At 39.9% G+C, this 17,503-nt stretch overlaps 2 protein-coding genes across 2 annotated transcripts; both read right to left on the bottom strand.

The window, feature by feature from the left end:
• Nucleotides 1-29: 29 nt before the first annotated feature.
• LOC113049295 (corticosteroid-binding globulin-like) lies at nucleotides 30-4,452 on the bottom strand. The gene is made up of 5 exons (XM_026211508.1): nucleotides 4,372-4,452; nucleotides 2,697-3,314; nucleotides 2,317-2,599; nucleotides 2,036-2,180; nucleotides 30-1,914 (listed from the first exon to the last, which is right to left on the bottom strand). Exons 2-5 carry the CDS (start codon nucleotides 3,295-3,297, stop codon nucleotides 1,714-1,716), a joined length of 1,230 nt encoding a protein of 409 aa, XP_026067293.1. The 5' UTR covers nucleotides 3,298-3,314; nucleotides 4,372-4,452; the 3' UTR covers nucleotides 30-1,713.
• A 1,061-nt stretch (nucleotides 4,453-5,513) lies between these two features.
• On the bottom strand, nucleotides 5,514-8,036 carry LOC113049294 (corticosteroid-binding globulin-like). Its single transcript, XM_026211507.1, has 5 exons — nucleotides 7,927-8,036; nucleotides 7,100-7,717; nucleotides 6,720-7,002; nucleotides 6,439-6,583; nucleotides 5,514-6,309 (listed from the first exon to the last, which is right to left on the bottom strand). Exons 2-5 carry the CDS (start codon nucleotides 7,698-7,700, stop codon nucleotides 6,109-6,111), a joined length of 1,230 nt encoding a protein of 409 aa, XP_026067292.1. The 5' UTR covers nucleotides 7,701-7,717; nucleotides 7,927-8,036; the 3' UTR covers nucleotides 5,514-6,108.
• Nucleotides 8,037-17,503: the final 9,467 nt, after the last annotated feature.

Raw genomic sequence — 17,503 nt, 5'->3', positions numbered from 1 at the left:
ATTTAAGGATAATGAAGTTCAACCTGTACACACTGATGGAGACTTTATTAAATGGTTAAATAACACATGTGGACAGTAATATGCTAGTTGTACCTGTAACAAAACTCTGTAAGCAGTTATACAAAATCACGGCCGCTTAATGTCAGTTATGATATCTTGAATGTCACGTCACTGCTTTTCCACTGGGTTGATCATTTTTGTCATTCATCGGTTTGACAATTAAGATCATGAATGGATCAAATCTGTACACTGGTGGTTTTGTCCTGGATAAATCTATCCCAAAGTCTGCTCTTTCTATTCCTTATATGCTATATGAATTTCACATTAAATTTAAAGGGATAATTCACCTAAAAAATAAATAATTCTGAAATTGATTATTCACCTTCATGTTATTCCAACCCCGTAAGACCTTCGTTCATCTTAGGAACACAAATTAAGATATTTTTGATGAAATCTGAGAGATTTCTGATCCTGCATAGATAACAATATACAACTGAAATGCATCATTGGAATAGTCCATGTACCACCAGTGGCAGTGGCAGTACCATTATGAAGCTACGAGAATACTTTTGTGTGCAAAGAAAACCGAAAAAATTAATTTATTTACAACTTTTTCTTTCCCCTGTCAATCTTTCTTTGTGCATTCACAAGAGTCCCACAATGCAGTCGTGTGGTACTGCCGGCTCAGGAGCCAGCGTTCTGTTGAAGAACATTTATCTGTCTTAGTTCATCGTCTGTATAATCTGGTTCATATAAGTAAGGCTGGGCAAACAAACGCAAGCAATCCTCTCTGTAGAAATCTTTAGACATGTTTACGCAAACTGTTGCATGTGCTGTGGTACTCTAGTGAATGTGTGACGAAGACTGACACTGAAGAGAAGAAATTGTTGAATAAAAGGCATTATTTTTGTTTTCTTCGCACACAGAAAGTATTCTTGTAGATTCATAAAATTACAACGGAACCACTGATCACATGGACAGTTTTAACAATGTCTTTACTACCTTTCTGGGCTTTAAACATCTCAGTTGCATTGCCATCTATGCAGGGACAGAAAGCTCTAATATTAGAGCTTCAACAGCTTTATCTATTTTCCCATGGGTTTATTTCCATGAAGTGCTGGATGTGTTAATCTTTTTTAAAGTTGCATTGAGGTGGAAATCCACAGCGAAGCCTTCCAGGATGTGAAACTGCTTCATCTTCTCAAGGAACTCGGGAAGTGGTTTTGATTTGTTGCTTACCTAAAGAGCACTACCTACATCCAGGTGACAAGCTAAATCATTTTTTCTCCTGAACATTACTGTGAGTGTGCCAAAAGTTGGTAGTAGACCATCATCTCCATCATCTCAGACAACTGGGTGAACTATTACTATGCACAAACATATGATAATCCTTCCCATAATCGCCTTTCAATTTGAGATGTTACATTAATTGCCTGAGGAAAAAGAAACGTGCAGCAAATACACTTAACCAGTTTAACACACGAGTGACCAAACAAAAACATTTGTATTTTTGTCAGTACTCAATCTTGCAATCAAAAGACCTTGATAAGATGGTTCAGGTGTTTGACATGCATTCGAACTAATCTCATCAGGAAGGTGAACCTCTAGAAGAAGGATTAAGTACCAACTATAGAGTTAGCAAAATAATGGCACCAGTTGTTTAAATCGCGGCCACCTGCTGGCTAATTTTGTCATAAAATTTTAAATGTCACATTACTGTTTTTCCGCTGGATTGACAACTTTTCCAAAGAAGAGGATGTTGTCATTTTTTTGGTCAGTGATAAAGATCATGAATGGACGGTCAAAAATCAAAGTATCCATTGGGCTGTAGGACATTGGTCTGAAATTAACAGTTGTCACTGCTGCTGCAGTGGTTCCTTTCTCATCTATATCCAGACTGGCCTTATGTAAAACCTGAAAGTGAATCAGAGCAAATCCTCTTAAAATGTATTTATTTATTTATTTTTTAAATGGTACATTAAAAATTGCCAGTTAATTTAAAATAGTGTTTTAGAAAGTGATGTAGAAATGTTACCTTTGAAATTAGCATATTTTCCTCTGAAATTCCTGTGAAGTTGGCTTGATATGTAAACATATCAGCTATTCCCATTCCTTTCAAAATATCTTTCAGGGAATATGATGTTTTCAGAGAGAGCTTGGGGACATAGATGTCAGTTTCGCTGAAGGACAAAATAAATCATTGACTGGTCTAGATGGAGATTTTGAACTTAAAAAGATTTGAACAACAAAATGCTTTTTTGAATCAGTCAGGATAAACTAAATTTTAATATACATTAAATAGTTAAGACAACCAACCTTTTTCTAACAGCTGTCCTCCACTTTTCAATGTGCTGTCTAGAGATGGCCATCTCCAGATCTTTGATGGTCTTACCTGACCTGCAAGTATCTGGTACAGCCAGAAACATGGAGAAAGAGTCGTTGTAGTCTAGACAGAGGACTTTAGAAGTGAGTTCGACATCATAATAAACGTTGAGGGATTTGTACTGGTGCATCATTTGTACTGGAACGGTGGTCTCAGCGTCTACATGAAATATACTTTGATGGGTGCTGCTTGGGTTAAAAGGCATGTCCCATTTTCCTTTGGAAGAAAGAGTGACATTTTTAAAGGGATCTGAGACCATGGCATTGCCAGAATTACAAAAGTCCATGACTATTGTATAAGTGTGTGAGTTTACCTTTAAAATATATGTAAGTGAGAAGAAACATCAAAGTGTCAGATTCCAGATCATCAACAGCTTGGTCTATTTTCCCATGAGTTTTTTCCTTCACATACGTGTTAATTTTATCTAGTGTTTCTTTGACGCTGAAATCCACAGTGAATCCGTCAGAGTGGTAAAACTCCTTTATCTCCTTCAAGAACTCAGGAAGGAGCTTTAATTTGTCGCTTGCATATAGAGCAGTGCCGACATCGATGTCCACCCCTGTCCTCTGGTCGATTTCTTCCAGGAGACTGTGGAACATCTGGTGCATTTCTTCAGTGCTGAAGACCGAGCTGTTATGGCCGATGCCACTGAGAAGCTGTTCTTTGGTTTCACCACCGGCTCCTAAAGACAGCTCAGAAAGGGCCATGGACACACTGAAAGGAGAGAAGAAGATGTTCTTGGACTGATACTCCGGCATTTCTACAAGCCTCTTGTACAGGTGAAAAGCAAAATCATTGTTCATCTTTATCAATGATGGGATTTTATCACTGATGAAAGGTTGAGGTGAAGTCTCTTGATTTCCATGAACTAGTGCAAAAGCACAAATCCACAAATATATGATGTTCCTTTCCATGGTCTTGTTTGAGGAACCTGAAGAAATTAAACAAAAACATTTTTACATTTTATTGACAGAAATGCATCAAATTCTCAGGACAGTTTAACATACTGACAAAGAAATATTAGAGGTCGACTGATATGGGTTTTTCACTGGCCGATGGCGATATTTAAAAATCAGGGCCAATATATATTGCTGTTTTTTTTTACCGTTTTTCCTTTTTTTCCCATTCATCTCATAAAAGTGAGATTGAGCTAATTATTATTGCAGTGTAATGGCTGTAATCAAATATGCTGCTCACAAATGCTACTTTATCGGGCATTACAGGAAAATAACTCTTTTGGAAAATCTATTTGTGGGGGTCAGTTTTGATATAGTGATGAGCTGTCACAAATAACTCAATGTATAGGAAACACTGGACACTGCTATGAGTCAAATGGCCATAGTGATAACAAAAATAAAAGATTTCACACATATAAGGCCTACACAGCCTGCGGCTCATAACTGCTTAGTGCGCTGATCACGAGCGTGACATCGTGGAGTATAGTGTCGGACCCCCGCGCACATTTCATGAGGAAAGTTAACATGCATGTTATAATCAACCCAGGAGTTTCATCTGAATTTAATCTGTTTCTACTTTCACATGCAAATGACTTGTTGCACTTACAGTATAAATATGATAACTTTCCGGCATCAATTCTAGTAGGGTAAAACGTAATTGTGCTTTTGAAAAGGGCTGTGCTGCCCTGCCATTAGCTGCAGCTGTGTGAGAACAAGCCTCTACTGCAGAGTGTGAGCTGCTCCGTCTCTCACGCATCTTCAGAGGGAGTTCAGCAACAACGCTTAGCTGCCCGCCAGTGCGCCTATCTAGAAATCGGCCTAATCTGCAGCACAATCGGCCAATGCCGATTAATTTTAAAAAATGGCAAAAATCGGCCGATCAACCAGGTCGACCTCTTAACCCTCCTTTTCACTTTTTGTTCTTCTAACAGATTAACTTAACATATTTAACAAACAATATCCTATTGAGGTTGAAAAATGTATAATTTGTTAATAGATGTGATTTATCTTGTGAACATGCGAATGTCTCACCTTTCCAGACTGCTGTTGTTTCTCTTTCCCCAAACTGGACTGAATTATAAAGCCCATGTCCTCAAGTTTGGTCATGAAACAACCTTTACTCTGTTTACTTTTTATTTTATTCTGCAGAGAAAACTAATTATTAACTACTAAGAATGGACTCAAATCAGTCCAGTGAATAAACGTATGCAGTATTTAACCACACTGATATGTACTAAATTATTTAACATAATTTTCAAACTCATCCCTTTTTCATTTTGTACAATTTAGTATATCTTTTAATTACAAAATGTTGTATTTAACCAGCAAATATATATATTGAGTATTCTGCTATTCAATGTTTTATTATTATTATTATTATTATTATTATTATTATTATTTTCATTAAGTCTTCATAAATGATAAAAGGGGGAAGTTGTGGCCTAATGGTTAGAGAGTCGGACTTGTAACCCAAAGGTTGCAGGTTCAAGTCTTGTGCCGGCAGGGTTTGTAGGTGGGGGAGTGACTGTACAGTGCTCTCTACCACATTCAGTACCATGACTGAGGTACCCTTGAGCAAGGCACCTAACCCCCAACTACTCCCTGGACACCGCAGCAAAAAAGGCTGCCCATTGCTCCGGGTCACGTGTGTGTGTGTGCACTTAGGATGGGTTAAATGCAGAGAACTAATTCCAAGTATGGGTAACCATATTGGCCACATATCACTTTCATATTTTTTTGTTTGTTCTTTTTTTCACTTTCACAACACAGTTCTACTTACCCCCTATCGTTGACATGCATAACCTGTATTATAATTATTATTATGACAGAGGAGTAAAACCTGGGTGCATGTCAATAAATGAGTGAAAATTAAGAGATATTGATCCTTTTACTGTTGAAATACACAGATTACTGTGTAGGCTGGGTAAAGAGAAGGGAAGCCATTGACCTTCAGTTTCAGCAAAATCCTTTTATTGAGAAAATGAGACATATATGTCACATTACAATAAGATGACAGGCTTACAATGTTTAGAACAATATATATATATATATATATATATATATATATATATATATATATATATATATATATATATATATATATATATATTTTTTTTTTTTTTTTTAATTGATTATCAACTAAATTCCCAACAAGTGCAGCCAGACCACAGAGATTTATGCAAAATATTTATTTGTATTACTTCTTGATTAACATTTAAAACGAAAAATGCAATGAATTAAAATAAAGACCAGTGGGCAGAAGTTTAGCTCAAAGCTTTCTTCAATCAGCAAATCATCCTGTTTGTATACGCATGATTACAAATTGAGACCAGCTGAGATTATTCAGGAGAGCCCTTTAGAATCACAGTTTAGGAATTATTGTACTTTTTTGTTTATTTCACTAATGAGCTCTATTTCTATCCAGAGCTGGCCAATCCAATCAACAGACACAGATTTTCATTTCTACACCAACTGGAGTATGAAAGTAATTGTAAGACATAGGTTGTAATACCTAATTAATGTTTTAAAGATTTTTAAACTAGATTTTTTTTTTTTTTTCAAGTTAAGAAGTTACGGTTGCCAATTGGCAGACAAGTATACATTCATCAGATGAAACAGAAATGCTAGGTCTCCAAGACCAGGGTTGAAGACCTTTAGAAGAAGAATCGAGTATCCCTGTCCTATATTAATAGAAATATAATGATGCAACCGTTGATTAAATCGCGGCCACCTGCTGGCTAACGATGTCATGACATCTTAAATGTCACATTACTGTTTTTCTGCTGGATTGGCAACTTTTCCAAAGAAGAGGATGTTGTCATTTTTTTGGTCAGTGATGAAGATCATGAATGGACGGTCAAAATTCAAAGTATCCATTGGGCTGAAGGACTTAGGTCTGAACTCAACCGTTGTCACTGCTGCTGCAGTGGTTCCTTTCTCATCTATATCCAGACTGGCCTTATGCAAAACCTGAAAGTGAATCAAATTTGACGTTTTTTTAATGGCACATTAAAAATCTTCAGTTCATATAAAATAGAATAAAAATAATTTTATAATTATTTTATAATACTATTATAAAATAGTATCTAGAAATGTTACCTTTGAAATTAGCATCTTTTCCTCTGAAATTCCTGTGAAGTTGGCTTGATATGTAAACATATCAGCCATTCCCATTCCTATTAAAATATCTTTCAGGGAATATGATGTTTTCAGAGAGAGCTTGGGGACATAGATGTCAGTTTCGCTGAAGGACAAAAGAAATCATTGACTGGTCTAGATGGAGATTTTGAACTTAAAAAGATTTGAACAACAAAATGCTTTTTTGAAACAGCCTGGAAAACCTTAATTTTAATATACATTAAATAGTTAAGACAACCAACCTTTTTCTAACAGATGTCCTCCACTTTTCAATGTGCTGTCTAGAGATGGCCATCTCCAGATCTTTGATGGTCTTACCTGACCTGCCAGCATCTGGTACAGCCAGAAACATGGAGAAAGAGTCGTTGTAGTCTAGACAGAGGACTTTAGAAGAGAGTTCGACATCATAATAAACTTTGAGGGATTTGTACTGGTGCATCATTTGTACTGGAACGGTGGTCTCAGCGTTTACATGAAATATACTTTGATGGGTGCTGCTTGGGTCAAAAGGCATGTCCCATTTTCCTTTGGAAGAAAGAGTGACATTTTTAAAGGGATCTGAGACCATGGCATTGCCAGAATTACAAAAGTCCATGACTATTGTGTAAGTGTGTGAGTTTACCTTTAAAATATATGTAAGTGAGAAGAAACATCAAAGTGTCAGATTCCAGATCATCAACAGCTTGGTCTATTTTCCCATGAGTTTTTTCCTTCACATACGTGTTAATTTTATCTAGTGTTTCTTTGACGCTGAAATCCACAGTGAATCCGTCAGAGTGGTAAAACTCCTTTATCTCCTTCAAGAACTCAGGAAGGAGCTTTAATTTGTCGCTTGCATATAGAGCAGTGCCGACATCGATGTCCACCCCTGTCCTCTGGTCGATTTCTTCCAGGAGACTGTGGAACATCTGGTGCATTTCTTCAGTGCTGAAGACCGAGCTGTTATGGCCGATGCCACTGAGAAGCTGTTCTTTGGTTTCACCACCGGCTCCTAAAGACAGCTCAGAAAGGGCCATGGACACACTGAAAGGAGAGAAGAAGATGTTCTTGGACTGATACTCCGGCATTTCTACAATTCTCTTGTACAGGTGAAAAGCAAAATCATTGTTCATCTTTATCAATGATGGGATTTTATCACTGATGAAAGGTTGAGGTGAAGTCTCTTGATGTCCATGAACTAGTGCAAAAGCACAAATCCACAAATATATGATGTTCCTTTCCATGGTCTTGTTTGAGGAACCTGAAGAAATTAAACAAAAACATTTTTACATTTTATTGACAGAAATGCATCAAATTCTCAGGACAGTTTAACATACTGACAAAGAACATTTTTCCTTATTCATTTACCCCTATTTTCACTCTTTGTTAACTTTACATATTTATCAAACAATATCCTATTGAGGTTTAAATGTATAATTTGTTAATAATTGTATGATTTATCCTATGAACCTTTCCAGACTGCTGCTGTTTCTCTTTCCCCAAACTGGACTGAATTATAAAGCCCATGTCCTCAAGTTTAGTCATGAAACAACCTTTACTCTGTTTGCTTTTTATTTTACTCTGCAGAGAAAACTAATTATTAACTACTAAGAATGGACTCAAATCAGTCCAGTGAATAAACGTTTGCAGTGTTTAACCACACTGATGACAGCTGATATGTACTAAATATATTTGACATCATTTTCAAACTCATACCTTTTTCATCATGTAGTATAATTTAGTATATTTTTTTATTACAAAATGTTGTATTTTACCAGCACATATGTATTTTGAGTATTCTGCTACTCAATGTTTTTCTTTTATTATTATTTTCATTTAGTCTTCATGACACAGTTTACCCCCTATCGTTGGCATGCATAACCTGTATTATTATTATTATTATCATTATTATTATGAAAGAGGACTAAAACCTGGGTGCGTGTCAATAAATGAGTGATAAATAAGAGATATTGATCCACTTTGATCTGTTGACTGTTGATCTGCTGACTGTTGAAATACACAGATTACTGAGAAGGGAAGCCACTGACCTTCAGTTTCAGCAAAATCCTTTTATTGAGAAAATGTGACCTATATGTCACATTACAATAAGATGACAGACGTACAATGCTTAGAACAATATATATATCAAATTCAATAAACACTAATGTTAATGATACATCGTTTACATAGGCGAGCAGATGATGTCGGAATATGAACGCAATCTGCTTAATGATTCATTGTTTTCCATATACAGTAATGGTTTTCTATGGGACACCATTTAATTTGAAACTCTGCACATTGTGTTTATATTCTGGGTGTTTACTGAATTTAACCTTTTAATATCTGCGTTCTACTACATTACTACTTAATGCAAACTGCATAAAAATAACTGTCGGTCAATGGAGAAAGCTTCATTTTGCCCTCCAAGTGGGCATTCCTATGAATGTGTGACGTCACGTGAAAACTATCAGTTGCATTCGTTGGCATTATCTTCTTCCATTTCCATTTCCATTTCCGTTTTTTTTTTATTTTTTTTTTTATGTTTGCTTGTTCCTGCACAGTTTCGGCACCAATGTAACACTGCTTGTATGACAGGAAAAAGGAGGTGAGAACTAGCAAACATTAAAATAAAACTTTAATAATATAATAAGCACAAAACAGCGTGACAGTCCCTCGTGGACGTCTGTCATGCACAACCAAAACTAAAACACAAGATGAAATCCAGAAAGCTTTGGCTCAACCTCTGGTCATTGGGAGGAGCCCCAAAGGATACTGCTGGTGTATGCTCCTTGTAGAGGGCCCAGAATGTTCCATTGGAAGCTCAACTGGTTACAGAGCACAAGAAGAGCGATGGTTCCCCGAGGGTGGGTTCCCTGGAGGGTTTGCCATCACTGATACCCTCAGATCGCCCATTCTACTGCCTGAAATAGTCCTTGCCTGACTGCCGCCATGACGAGTACTAGATCAAGGCAAAAGCAATGGAGCCTTGCCCCTTTAAGATAACGGAGCTTGGTCTGCGACGCCGAGGTGATCATCTTCCCACAATGAGAAGATGACTTATCCACAAACGCCACCTCAACGTGCTAAGTGACCAGGCACTTGAGGCAGCGATCATGACCATCACCCAGCACCCACCGGGTAATAACCACACCCAGAAATGCATGGGTGATATGTTGTCTATAGCAAGACACATATCCTCTTTACAAAGTTTTGCCAAATGCAACATTTTCTTCAAAAAGAGCATCCAAGAATGCTCTTTTATGGAAAAAGCTCTTTTAGCGTGCTGAAGCGCACAGAGGAGATGGCCGCTGCAACACAAACAGGGCGTAGTGCAGTCCGATGTGTGGAACCCACTCAACACAGGAAACCACCACAGCTGAAGCGTTTTACCGCCAACACGAAGGGCTCTCAAAGAGAACTCATTCACTCTTCTTTTCTCAGTTGAGTAGTCAGCACAAAAACGATGTGATAGCTCAGCTCCGAAGCGAAAAAGCTGAATATGAGCTCCACCTGCTGCCTACTTATACTCATGCTGTGATCTGCAGCAGCTGGATAAAATAATCACATGCCAATATTGGCTCATTTAGTTTATACTTGAAGTGGCTTGGTCTCTCTAAGTGAGATCCCAATTCGTTGGTCATCCAACCTGATGTCAAGAGCGACCGACTGAGAGGGAACAACCTTTACTCTGTTTACTTTTTATTTTACTCTGCAGAGAAAACTAATTTTAAACTACCAAGAATGGAGTTGCAGTGTTTAACTACATTGATGACAGCTGATATGTATGGTGCCCATAAGGTGAAATGTTCGGTTCACTTGGTTTTGTTCATGGCCATGACACAATAACTCATGGGAACATGATAATATGTCATGGCCACGAGATATTAATTTTAGGGAATGTCATATTAACTGGTTTGAATGTGATATGTAATGGCCACGAGATCAGTTTTTTTGTATAGGTAATGGCATCCTTATATCATGGGATTGACATCTATTTCTCATGGCTATGACTTCTCATGTTGAGGGAACAACATATTTTTCTCGTGGCAATGAGTTTAATGCGTAAACACACATTGTGGCCATAGCAACCTGGGACTGTCAAAAATAGATTTACATATAAATAGATACAGAGCACAGCATAAATGAGAACACTCCCTCTAAAACATAACAAATTCAGCAATTACTCTCTACTTAGAACACATGTTAGGGTTCTTTGGAGTTGTTCCAACAAGCCTTCTTGATCAATTACCAAAGAAGAATGCTTTATCTTGGACGTGATACAAGAAGTGAATTTTGTGTTGCAAAAATGAGTACACCCTCCTTAAAGTTACTAAATAAAACAAACAAAAATAATGGTTAAAGGCTTTTTTTGATCAACAGGTAAATATACTGAACCAAAACCTTTAAAGACAGGTAATAAAAAAAAGAAAAGAAAAGTATTATATAGCCCACTGAATCATACTCTGGGCCCTATTTTAACGATCTGAAACGCAAGTGTCAAAGCGCGAAGCGCAAGTAACTTTGTGGGCGGGTCTCGGCGCTGTTGCTATTTTCCAGGCGGGATAAATGGCTCTTGCGCCCGGCGCAAATCTAAAGTGGGTTGGTCTGAAGCAGCTTCATTATTCATAGGTGTGGTTTGGGCGTAACGTGAAATAAACCAATCAGAGCGTCATCCAACATTCCCTTTAAAAGCAGGTGCGCAAGTTCCATTATGGATTGCTATTATTATGGCGTATTTACCAGGCGCACGCCAGGAGCGGTTCACAGCCGAGGAGACTGATGTTCTTGTAAGAGCAGTGAAAGACAGAGAAGTTGTGATGTATGGGGATGGGAGAAACCCACCCAAAATAGCGTCGGTTAAACAGGCGTGGGAGGAAATAGCCACAATTGTTTCATCGATTTTTTTTTTCCTGGTTCTTGACGGACAAACCAATTTGTCAGATGTCCTTATATACATATATGACCTCAAACATGTCTGATCCTTAATTACTACAATTAGCCTGAATAATTTGTAAGCTAGATTTATGCCTATTTTTTCACATCTTCGTGGCACACCACAATGATTTCCGTCATCTCATGTGTTAATATTTTTTAGTGTAACAGTTTATGATTTGCAAAAATAACTGTTGCATCTGTGTAGATTACATGAGCAAAGTGTATGCGCGTTGTGCACGCTATACATTATGGTCAAGCATGCGCCCTTAAAATAGCATAAGGAACAACGCGCAACGCGCCACTGACTTTAGACTAGGTTTTTTCTGGTCAGTGGCGCAATTGTTTAATGGAACAGCAAAATGCGCTGTTTTTTGCGCTGAACCGCCCAGGGAGCGCAAGTTCATTCACTAGTTTAGCGACGTGCTTCTGTGGAGGGAAAAGCGCGCTTTGCGCGGGTGCAAAATAGGAATGACACATGCGTCGGTGTACAAAGTCAATTGCGCTGGGTGCAAGATAGGGCCCTCTGACTTAATGCTGTCAACAGTGGAACCACTTGGGAGAGGACTGCCAAGTGACTTATTTCTTAGCAGAAAAGAGGACAATGGTACAAGAGCAATTCCAAATTATTGTTTTAAGTGTGAAAATATACCAAATGTAAAACCAACATTCAAAAACATCTCGGTTACGTATGTAACCATGGTTTCCTGAATAGGGAACGAGATGCTGCGGTAACGTCACCACGTATGGGAACACCTTCGGTGTAACAAATGTCTGAAGCCCTATACCATCCTGCCAATCCTATTGGCCAAATAGTGCTTGGCACCGCCCTACGCATGCGTACGCATCATATACCCGGGTGCCGCGCGCCATTTCGCTCAGATTTCATGACTGAAGAAGAAGAATGCTATCAAGGTACGGCACGGCCAGGACCGCAGCATCTCGTTACCTATTCAGGGAACCATGGTTACATATGTAACCGAGATGTTCCCTTTCATAGGTCACTTCGATGCTGTGGTGACGTCACCACGTATGGGAACGCTATACCAAAACGCCTGACGTACCTGATAGCTGGGTTCCGAGGAAGCATCTGCTCAGCGGAGAGAACCCGGGAGCCAGGAGCCATCCTCACATTCAGACTGTAGGACTAGATAAAAGTGCTCGGTGAGGACCATCCTGCCGCAGCACAGATATCATCCATAAAAGATCCACTGAGAAAAGCTTGAGAAGAAGCCACAGCTCTAGTGGAATGAGCTTTAACTCCTAAGGGCGAAGCGAGTCTGCGCACCTCATAGGCTAAAGAAATTGCCTCCACCAGCCAATGGGACATGCACTGTTTGTAACCGCATGGCCTTACTCTTATGTCCAAACAGCTGGTCAGACTCACGCCATGGGGCTGTAAGATACACATAAGTTTTTAAAGCCCTAAGGGGCAAAAACCTATATCTTCTGACCCTGCCTCAGCAGGGGATAAAGCTTCCAGGACCCTTTGCTGAGAGAGAAAGGGATTAGATGCGACCTAGGATCATAATTAGGCCTCGGTCGCAACAACACCTACATAGATCCCGGTGCAAATTCCATGCACGAGGGTGAGACAGAAAGAGCCTGTAAGTCCCCAACTCTCTTGAGGGAGGATAAAGCCATAAGAAGAAGTGTCTTCAGAGTCAGGATTTTAACTGGTACAGTTTCCAAGGGCTCAACAGATGCCCTAATAACCCTGCAACACAATGGATATAATCCTGAAACGTGTCCACGGCAGGAATTAGGCCAACGAATTGAACATCGGGCTCTGCCGCTAACGAAAAGCGGCGGCTGTGCGAGCCGTCATAAACGGGTCGTCTGTGTAGGACCCTTGAATCGCCCCTCGAATTCTGAAAGCTGGATTGCGCAGAGTGTCTGAGGGAATTTCTTTTTTTTTTTTTTTTTTTTGGGCATTACAGCCCGATCCAATGCTGCTCGAAGCGCTGTTTGCTGCGAGACAGTCAATGTTAGAGCGTAGGGACGGCAGTGAGAGTGTTGGATGTGCATTAGCGGTCCAACAGCACTCTATAGTGGAGGGCACAGTCCCTGGCAAACATGAAGGAAAACGCATGCGTAAAACTCGCTGCATTTCGTTGTGTGTAATCCTGAAGCGTATCCATGGCAGGATTTAATTCACCAAGATAAAAATCGGGCCACACCGCTATTGCGAGAACGTGGCAGCTGTGTGAACCGTCATAAACTGGCCATCTTTCCCAGCCTTTTTTGCCGTCCCTCAACTCTGAAGGCTGGATTGTGCAGAATGTCTGAGGGGGGGCGCTCAAATGATAGCTCAATCCAATGATGCTCGAGGTGGCTTTGCTGCGAGACAGTCAATGTTAGAGCGTGGGGACTGCAGTGAGAGGGTTGGATGTGCATTAGCAGTCCAACAGCACTCTCTAGTGGAGGGCACAGACCCTGGCAAACATTGAAGGAAAGCGCATGCGTCAAACTCGCTGCGTTTCGTTGTGTATAATCCTGAAGCGTGTCCACGGCAGGATTTAATCCAACAAGATAAACATCGGGCCACGCCGCTAGCAAGAACGCGGCAGCTGTATGAGCCGTCATAAACTGGCCATATTTGCCAGCCTCTTGTGCCGTCCCTCAGACTCTGAAGGCTGGATTGTGCTCAAATAACAGCTCAGTTCAGTGACGCTCGAAGTGCCTGTGCTGTGAGACAGTCAATGTTAGAGCATGTGGTTAAGAAAGAGAGGCTTCTCGTTAAGAACCGCCATAAAGAGAATAAAATTTGCCGAAATAGACACGACTCGATACGTCTTCGACGAGACAGGTCGCGGCGGAGTTCGGCGCGATCCGTTCGGCTAGAGAGGTAGTCAAACGGCATCGCTATATAATAGCAGTCCGCCATGTCACTTAATCGTGGCAAAACCCGCGCCGTTCGTGATATGCGCTGATAAAGGCTGCTTCCAGGACCTCGAAACCTCTTGGTGGAGGTCCGTGAGAAGAGTAGTTTATCCACCACGCGGATAGCCACATAATAGCATACTGAGGAAGGGGAGGCGCGTTTCTCCTGTCCGCTCGGAGGGAGAGAACCGCATATGAGAACCGCGTATGCTGGCCAGAGCCTACTCTGAGTTCGAAGCCGCGGTTAGACAAACATGGTATAAAGCAAAACTGCTCTGATTAACGCGCTCGAGTGGGGTAGAGCGAGGCGACTTAAGAAATAGACTCCAGAGCACGGATACTTTTATTTTATTTTACCATAGCCGTAGGCTATCACAGAGAGAACATGTAGAGATGCTGCAAACGAATCTCTCATGAGTGCCTCCCTGTGATAAACCCATTATACGGCTCTTACCTTTCGTTGACTCATCGCGTCCGCGAAAGAGGAGTTAAACACTGCTCGAAGAAAATCGCTGGAGAACGCGAGATGATAGGGCACAGATGATTCGCTATTCCTGAAGGAATGAAATCTGAGCGAAATGGCAAGCGGCACCCGGGTATACGATGCGTACGCATGCGTAGGGCGGTGCCAAGCGCTATTTGGCCAATAGGATTGGCAGGATGGTATAGGGCTTCAGACATTCGTCACACCGAAGGTGTTCCCATACGTGGCGACGTCACCGCAGCATCGAAGTGACCTATGAAAGGGAACAATGGACTTTTGATAAGGCTCTCAAAATACTCAGATCTTCATTTTAGGTTTTCATTTAGTGATGAGTGAATTTTTGCTATAAAATAGCAGGAGAAATAAGATACAAGTGTCTCAGACCCGGCAAAAACCAAAGAGTGACACTTTATCTCACAGAGTATGACGCAGCCTGCAGAAGTGACTTGCATGGTTGTTGTCACCACTAGAATTACCTACTGTAGCAAAGCAAAATAAAACTAATTTAACCTCAACCAAGGCCCATATTTACAAAAAAGAGATTTCTGGGAATCCATACTCTGGTCACCAGAGACAAAGTCAGTCATTTTGGATCCAAAAGCATCCAACATGTTCTGGAGTTACTAGAGGAGGAGTACAGTGAGAAGTGCTTGGTACCCACAGTGACATTCAGTGGTAGTATAGCTTTTATACAGGGATATATATTTACAGGTGCTGGTCATATAATTAGAATATCATCAAAAAGTTGATTTATTTCCGTAATTCCATTCAAAAAGTGAAACTTGTATATTATATTAATTCATTACACACAGACTGATATATTTCAAATGTTTATTTCTTTTAATTTTTATGTTTAAAATTGACAACTAAGGACAATCCCAAATTCAGTATCTCAGAAAATTAGAATATTGTGAAATGGTTCAATATTGAAGACACCTGGTGCCACACTCTAATCAGTTAATTAACTCAAAACAACTGCAAAGCCTTTGAATGGTCTCTCAGTCTAGTTCTGTAGGCTACACAATCATGGGGAAAACTGCTGACTTGACAGTTGTCCAAAAGACGACCATTGACACCTTGCACAAGTAAAGCAAGACACAAAAGGTCATTGCAAAATAGGCTGGCTGTTCACAGAGCTCTGTGTCCAAGCACATTAATAGAGAGGCGAAGGAAAGGAAAAGATGTGGTAGAAAAAAGTGTACAAGTAATAGGGATAAGGGCACCCTGAAGAGGATTGTGAAACAAAACCCATTCAAAAATGTGGGGGAGATTCACAAAGAGTGGACTGCAGCTGGAGTCAGTGCTTAAAGAACCACTACACAAAGATGTATGCAAGAAATGGGTTTCAGCTGTCGCATTCCTTGTGTCAAGCCACTCTTGAACAACAGACAGCGTCAGAAGTGTTTCGCTTCAAAAAGGACTGGACTGCTGCTGAGTGGTCCACAGTTATGTTCTCTGATGAAAGTAAATTTTGCATTTCCTTATATGTATTATATATTAGGGTCCCAGAGTCTGGAGGAAGAGAGGAGAGGCACACAATCCATGTTGCTTGAGGTCCAGTGTAAAGTTTCCACAGTCAGTGATGGTTTGCGGTGCCTTCTGCTGGTGCTGGTCCACTGTGTTTTCTGAGGTCCAAGGTCAACACAGCCGTATACCAGAAAGTTTTAGAGCACTTCATGCTTCCTGCTGCTGACCAACTTCATGGAGATGCAGAATTCATTTTCCAATGGGACTTGGCACCTGCACACAGTGCCAAAGCTTCCAGTACCTGGTTTAAGGACCATGGTATCATTGTTCTTAATTGGCCAGCAAACTCGCCTGACCTTAACCCCATAGAAAATCTATGGGATATTGTGAAGAGGAAGATGTTGCAATATGCCAGACCCAAGAATGCAGAAGAGCTGAAGGCCACTATCAGAGCAACCTGGGCTCTCATAACACCTGAGCAGTGCCACAGACTGATCGACTCCATGCCACGCCACATTGCTGCAGTAATTCAGGCAAAAGGAGCCCCAACTAAGTATTGAGTGCTGTCCATTCTCATACTTTTCAATTTCATACTTTTTAGTTGGTCAAGATTTCAAAAAATCCTTTCTTTGTATTGGTCTTAAGTTATATTCTAATTTTCTAGTATGAATTTGGGGATTTTCCTTAGTTGTCAGTTATAAACATCAAAATTAAAATTAAAAGAAATAAACATTTGAAATATATCAGTCTGTGTGTAGTGAATGAATATAATATACAAGTTTCACTTTTTCAATGGAATTAGTGAAATAAATCAACTTTTTGATGATATTCTAATTATATGACCAGCACCTGTATTACAGGGAAAAGACGATCAGTTAATGGACTTACAAGACCGTGGGATGGATATTTTATATTATCCGTTATCCAGTACTTTTTTTTCACAGATTTCCACTTTTTTACAATTTATGTAACATTTATTCATGACAAACTTAATTTGAATGCTGAATATCGCACACAATACAGTCCGTCAGCCAAGGCCTGTGGTTAACATATTAATTTAAAGGGGGGGTGAAATGCTCGTTTTCACTCAATATCCTGTTAATCTTGAGTACCTATAGAGTAGTACTGCATCCTTCATAACTCCAAAAAGTCTTTAGTTTTATTATATTCATAAGAGAAAGATAGTCTGTACCGATTTTTCCCAGAAAAACACGAGCGTCTGTAGGCGTGACGTGTGGGCGGAGCTAAAGAATCACGAGCGCCAGTAGGCTTTTGCTTTGA

The sequence above is a fragment of the Carassius auratus genome, chromosome 30 (assembly GCF_003368295.1).
Source record: "Carassius auratus strain Wakin chromosome 30, ASM336829v1, whole genome shotgun sequence".
Taxonomy (NCBI): Eukaryota; Metazoa; Chordata; class Actinopteri; order Cypriniformes; family Cyprinidae; genus Carassius; species Carassius auratus.
The sequence above is the reverse complement of the archived record's forward strand: the minus strand, read 5'-3'. Positions and strand labels throughout refer to the sequence as shown.